Source organism: Nelumbo lutea, chromosome 6 (assembly GCF_056320005.1).
Source record: "Nelumbo lutea isolate HS-2025 chromosome 6, American lotus-T2T, whole genome shotgun sequence".
In the NCBI taxonomy this organism is placed as follows: Eukaryota; Viridiplantae; Streptophyta; class Magnoliopsida; order Proteales; family Nelumbonaceae; genus Nelumbo; species Nelumbo lutea.
The window spans coordinates 71368421-71375323 of record NC_142689.1 but is presented as its reverse complement, the minus strand read 5'-3'; the positions used below and the strand labels follow the sequence as shown (position 1 = coordinate 71375323).

The 6903-nt window shown below is 39.0% G+C and overlaps 1 protein-coding gene across 2 annotated transcripts; it reads left to right on the top strand.

Moving 5' to 3' along the window:
• Positions 1-274: 274 nt before the first annotated feature.
• On the top strand, positions 275-5605 carry SWI3B (switch subunit 3). Of its 2 annotated transcripts, none has more exons than XM_088951187.1 (6): positions 275-885; positions 1264-1697; positions 2818-3225; positions 4090-4240; positions 5005-5135; positions 5210-5605. In XM_088951187.1, exons 1-6 carry the CDS (start codon positions 705-707, stop codon positions 5435-5437), a joined length of 1533 nt encoding a protein of 510 aa, XP_088807313.1. In that variant the 5' UTR covers positions 275-704; the 3' UTR covers positions 5438-5605. The 2 variants fall into 2 exon arrangements, with proteins under 2 accessions (XP_088807313.1, XP_088807314.1); XM_088951188.1 differs by having other exon boundaries at positions 639-885; positions 5044-5135.
• Positions 5606-6903: the final 1298 nt, after the last annotated feature.

Genomic DNA, 6903 nt, shown 5'->3' with positions numbered 1-6903 from the left:
AATTGACATTCCCGACCTAGCCCCCAGGGAATTGGCATTCCCTAAACCCTTTTCACTACCTGATTCCAACTTTTCTACCCCTCTCTCACTCATCTTTCATCTCTCTCCTTGCAGCTGAAGAAGAACTGATTTGGGCTAAAGCTTCGACGACGACAAGGTAAGTCACCATCGATTTTGCTCTCCCTCCTCTCCTATTCTTTTCCTTCCTCTCCTCCCTCTCACACTATTTTTCATTCTTCCTTGTCTTTCTAGTGTAGACCAAACCAGACTAGGTGTATTAGATTTCTTTTCACATTCTCTCTCTCACACTTTCTCCTCATTCGGCAACTCGAGTTCGAATTAGTGATCTAAAATTCCCCTGAGAGAGAATGGCAAGCTTCTTCTTCTTCCTCTCCTTCACATTCTATTCTATGCTAATAACAGGGGGAATATTCTATTCTATGGGGGTGTAGATGCAACAATGCCAGAAATCACAGGGGGAGGCCAGTGTTATTAGCATAGAATAGAATATTAAACTCAATTGTAAGAATGTAAAGGAGAGGTTTTAGAAATTTAGCCCAAGTATTTAAGAAATTTATTTATTTATAATGTAAAATCACGTGCATGGCACGTGTAAGTAAGGGGTAAAGATATAGCAAAAGTATATTCCACTGCCTTCACCGGCTGGCCGGTTCATTTCCTTGACGCTTCCAGTATCTTTAGCCATGGCGTCCCCCTCACCGGTCGAGGCACGTCTCGGTCCCTCGCCGGAGAATCCAGCGACTGCGGCCGTCTCCTCCGTGAAGTCGGAGATTCCGGCAGAATCTTCAACTCCCGCCACTTCCCGCCCAACGGAATCATCTCCTCCTGCCACCGACGTCGTCGTTGTTGTTCCTAGCTATTCCAGTAAGAACACCTGTGTTATGTAAAACGTAACTTGCATTTGATAGCGCTTTTTTTTTTGTTTTAGTCGCTTATAAACCCTAATTTTGCGTGCATCTTCTTAGAATCTATTTCTTTGTTAATAGTTTACTGGGGTTTCCCCTTTCTGATTGATTCGAAACTCTTAGGTTCGCAATTGTTGTAACTTTTCTACGGTCTTTGTCACTTGTTTTTTGCTTTTCTAGTTCAGAACTCTATGGTTTTTTAGTTTGAATTACTTCCTTTGTTCATCTTCTACAGAACCCTAATTGCCCATCAACGGTGATTGTATTTGTAATCTCTTATTCAGGATTCGAGGGTATCCAATTTGAGTAACTTACTTTTTTTCTTCACTTGAAATAGGGTGGTTTTCATGGGACAGGATCCATGAATGCGAGCGTCGTTTCCTCCCTGAATTTTTCGATGCCAAGTCACCTTCAAAGAATCCAAGGGTTTATAAGTATTATCGGGATTCAATTATCAGAAAATCAAGAGAAAACCCTTTGAGGAAGATCATGTTTACGGAGGCTCGGAAGTCGCTGGTCGGAGACGTGGGTTCAATTCGTAGGGTTTTCGATTTTTTGGAAGGTTGGGGTTTGATTAATTATACTGGGACAACATTGAAGCATCATGTTAAGTGGGAAGAGAGGGATAGTAAGTCTGGCGGTTTGTTCTCATCCAATAGTGATTCTGCTGGGAGTCCATTTCAATCGTCATTGTCAAAGAGGGAGAGTTCGAAGAAACTGTGCAGCGGTTGCAAGTCGGTTTGTAGCATTGCCTGCTTTGCTTGTGACAAGGTTTTCCTTTTCCTCCTCTTATTTTATTTTATTTTTATTTTTTTCAGCAGCTAACTCTGCTAGGTTTTCCTTTTCCTCCTCCTCTTATTTTATTTTATTTGTTTTCAGTAGCTAACTCCGCTTGACTCATTTACTTTGTAGCTCTAATGTGGCATGCATGGCCATATGCACACTCGCACACATTTACATCCTCTTTTGCACCTTTACAGATGTTGTCACAAGTAATGGTTATAAGAAAAATATTGGTTTGGTTAATACAATGCACTTGCCTTTATATGTATACTGTATAGAGACCAATTATTAGTGCTTCTCTTATTCAATGATCATTCGTCCATTTATTTCCTCTGGCTACCAAGTTATTGGTGGTATGTACTGGGGTAATGGACTGCTACTAAAGTTCAGGCAAGGGGCAGTAGTGTTATGAAAACAAGAAACATAACTAAGGCACAAGGGATTTCTATAGCCTAGAGCCTGAGGTCTAAGGCACAAGATCAGGTTTGGATCTGAGCAAAATGAGAAACCACTTTTGAAACTAAATAGATGAATAAATTAAGGCCGTTACCCAATATACGTCCCAGCTATTTGCGGTCTTGGGAGGGGTGAACTGGATGCAGATCTAACCTCTGGCACAAAGTAGCTACTCTCAGACTTGAACCCATGTTCTCATGCTTGTCAGTCTAAAAGTTTACCATTACACCAAGCAATGGCCACTTAAGAAAAACAAAATAGAAACTTAAATTGCAAGAATATCCTAATTTAAATTCTGAAAGAAACAATATATTTCAGAAAATGTATTAGCTCAATTGGTTAAAAGTGGCATGCTATTAACACAAAAGCTGCAGCCTTGTACTTCAAGACTCACAGTATGGTAAATTATGTATTCAACATGAGATTAAGGTTAAGGTTAAACCAACAAAATACAGCAACAGGCTAGGTGAAGCACACTCAACAAAATTAGTCTTGCAGGTGAGGCTAGCTGCCTTCTTAGAGCTTTACTTGTGATCCTGCAAGCATTTTGTGCAATGCAATGAGGGGGCAACTTTTCTTTCTCAAGTAATTATTTTTAACGAGGGGGCAAGATTAGCCAAATTTTTTTGTGATCAATCTCTTTGTTGGACAGTTTGATTTGACTCTATGTGCAAGATGCTATGTTCGTGGTAACTATCAAGTTGGTGTGAGTTCTTCAGACTTCAGGCGAGTTGAGATTAGTGAAGAAACTAAAACAGAGTGGACGGACAAAGATACTCTACGCCTTCTAGAAGCCCTTATGCATTATGGTGATGACTGGAAAAGGGTTGCAGAACATGTTGGTGGAAGAAGTGAGAAAGAATGTGTTGCTCGTTTTATCAAGCTTCCATTTGGGGAGGAATTTATAGGGCATCCTGATGTTGCAGAGGCTGACAAGCATTTTGAAATGAAGGATCAGAGTGGTGCAGAAAGTGGATCAGAGAATATTGTTGCATCACTCCCAACAAAGAAAAGGTGTCTAACACCACTCGCTGATGCAAGCAACCCGATTATGGCTCAGGTATGGTTTTGGCCATGAGATTAATATGATATGAACTTGCATTTTACAAAGGGATGAAAAAAGAAAACTTTGTATTTTCTTTCTTGACCACCTTATAATCAAAATTTTATGAAACATTAGATTAATCTTGAACCTATCAAAAAAATTTATATTAGTTTTGATTATAGGCACTTCTCGTGGTTAGACCTGAGGACAATCTCCCATGCCTGGTTACAGTTGCACATTTCAGTGATCTTTCTTTTTATTTGTTTATTTGTTTACTTTTCTCTTCTACCGAGCATGATTCAATTTGTTTATTCATTTATTTTAGTTTTGTCAAAATTGCACACTTCAGCATCTCCCATGCCTGGTTACAGTTGCACATTTCAGTGATCTATCTTTTTAGTTTTGTTTATATGTGCCTGCAAGTCTGCAACCAGACCACCCTTACGAGTGTTTTGTTACTATAACTGATAATTGGCCTTGATGCAGGATGGCTTTGCATAATATGGAAAAGAGAGAAAATACCTAGGAATTAAGACCTAGGCTTCTTTAGGAATCAGCACCTACAGGAACTATTAGGAATCAAAACTTAATATATTTTTTTCTAGGAATAAAAAATTGTAATTGGCTGAAGATTATGTCGTTGACTTGAGACAAACCCTAATTGATTTAGGACTAGGAATATTACATATTGTACTTTTATCACACTTACCTATACATTATTTTTGTCATGGTAGTATAATTTCTCACTCAATGAGTAAAACAAACTCAGTGTAATTAGGAAAGGCCTAAGTGCAGGCTTGTATTATCTTCTTAACTCTCTTAAAGAGTGTAAACAAATTATGTGGAAGTTTTAATGAAAAATGATTGATATTCTCTCAGGCTGCATTTTTGTCTGCTATGGTGGGTTCAGAGGTTGCAGAAGCTGCAGCTCAAGCAGCTGTGGCAGCTCTTTCAGAGGAATATCCTAACAATTTTCAAACCGGGGCTAAGCAAAGTGTGCTATCTCTTTCTGATGAGTCCAAACAGCAAGGTATAATAAAATTCTTGTCTCCCATTTTGATAATTGGAATTCAAAGACACATCAGCATTGGTTTAACCATTTTGGTAAGGGTGTCCTAGGAGTGCAATAGAATTTCTATACATATGCATTTTTTTATACCAACAACTTTAGTTTCTTTTATTCAAACCCAAGACTAGAATTTGGAGTAGGGATACAACTTGGGCAGGCTTGGGTTGGAGTATTATAAAAATCAAGGTTTTTAAAACCGGACTGGACGGGGAACCGTTCTGGGGACCAGTTCCCAGGTCGAATGGTCCGACCGTTCAGTTTGAATGGATGGCCCATTCTGACTTAAAAAATAAAAATAAATAAAAAAAGGCCAAAAACCATTGTCTGGGTCAATGGTTTGACCACCCGGGTCAGTGGATTGCTGGCCAAATCAACAGTTTTTGGCCAAAAAGTGGTTTTAGGGTGAAACAGAACCAGTTACCTGACCTGTTCCCGGGTTTTCTGGTCTGATCATTTGGTATGGTCCAGTTTTGAAAACCATGGTAAAAATTTCAATAGACGCTTAGGCCCGATGCAACGTAAAATCTTTAAATCAGGTACCCAACTTGCACCCCTAGTTAGGAGTTACTTGGGCGGGCTCGGGCCAGGTGCGTGTTCCCACACATCACACTCTTGCACAAGTTTAGATGGTCTTAGGATCTGAAGTCTTGAGTCCCACCTGCAACTACTCTATCTTTACTTATCAGACTCAACCAATTTCATTAAAATTGTCATTTCTCTTTCAGAAACGGTATCCAATGCTGCAAAATGTGACACCATTACAGATGCAACAGGAGTCATTCTAGAAGCGCAGGCCTTGCTTGATAAGGAAGAACAGGATATCAAGAGATCCATCTCGGGCATTGTAGAAGTCCAGGTGTGTGTTTTTTCTGCCCACTTCTTAGTCCTGAAATTGGAATGTTCTATTAATGCCGTCACTGGTTTTTGCAGATGAAGGAGATTCAAGATAAGATAGTGCATTTTGAGGAAGTGGAATTGCAAATGGAGAAAGAATGGAAGCAATTGCAGCTCATGAAGGACCTACTCTTTGTTGATCAGCTGGCCTTTTTACGTGAAAAATCTACTTCATCCAAGATTATAGAAGGCCTAGACAAAGAACATGTCAAATCTACAGATGCTGTTACATCTGGGAACATCTATCCAGGGTTACGGACCTAGCCTATGTTATTTTCGCTCTCCAAGTGGCCGCTTTTTTTTTTTTTTGTTAATGAGTGGCCGCTTTCAAGAGTCGAAACCACAATTTCATGCTTCCCATTGTTCTGAGTTTGTACCATAACACCAGGCTCGCCCCCAATATTACATGACTGCAAGTCTTCTTTCTTTTTAGTAGAAAGCCATTTCATTACTAACAGCAAAGAAACAGAATTACAAGGCAAAGCAACACAAACACCAGGACAACTAAACACGACTCAGGAACAACCACCTAAACAACTAAACAGAACAAACCCAACTCCTTAACTTCCACCGAAAGCAACACAGCATCTATTAAAATCAGCAGATGAAATATCTGACATCCATCTAACAAGGGCTTGACAAAAGGCGCATCCAATGGGAGACCATCTTGGATAAGGGTTTGACTTGACATCTGAAATTTTTTTGATCGATCAAGCGGATCAGCTAGTATCATACACGTTCATGGTAGCCAAATACGTGTTATTTATCAAAATTCATGAGTGTTTTGATTGGTCAAAACTTTTCTGATACCATGTTTTTCCTGCATCATAGATTTTCCCCTGGATAATCGCAGTTCAACCTTCTTCTTGGGTTACTTACAAGTTCTAGGGTGCACGCGAGGTCTATAGTTATACATGTTTCATCATGCCCCTCCATGACCTACATCATAAAATTGATAACCACTTACGTATTTATCTGGCTCAAAAAATCAGTGGCATAGTGGGCAAAGACTTTTGATTGGTCAAAGCCCTTCAGTATCATGTCTTTCCAGCAGAATGGCTTCTACCTGACTGGCTGACTGGTGTGATATAGGCTTATAGCCTCATGGGTAGAATGCCCCAGTTTTGGTGTCATTTCAGATCACCATACGTTGGCTTGCATTTATTGGCGTTGATACTTCCCTTCTAATTAAATTTTAAATTTGACAAAATCCTTTTGTACCTCCTTTCTGGTTTCTAGCAAATACTAAAACCCTTCTTTAGTTTTATCTTGGGGATTTTTCTTAAAATACTCCGAACTCCCTAAATTTTAGAAAATTGATTAATTCCACCTTTATTGTTTATATCTTTTAGTTTTCTTACAATTGGCTAAGTCCTCCCTTATCGTTAATATCCGCTAGCCTTTCATCACAATCCATTTACATGTCACGCCATGTGAGTGTGTAATGTATAAAATATTTTTAAAACCCAATATTACCCTTTTGCAGTCAATTTTGCCCTCTTTTATTCTTTAAATTTTTAAAATAACTCGTTGACCAATGATTTCATGCTTGAACAATTTTCTTCGACCAAGATTGTTGGTCAATGATTCCGTGTTTCGACTTGCCAATATCTTGCATGAGGGAGATCTTTTTAAGTTCACCAAATAAATTTGCAAAAATTCTGAACTGGATACAAAATTAGAAAATTCTTTTGGTCAAAGAAAGTTGGGGAGTCATAAAAAAATAATGT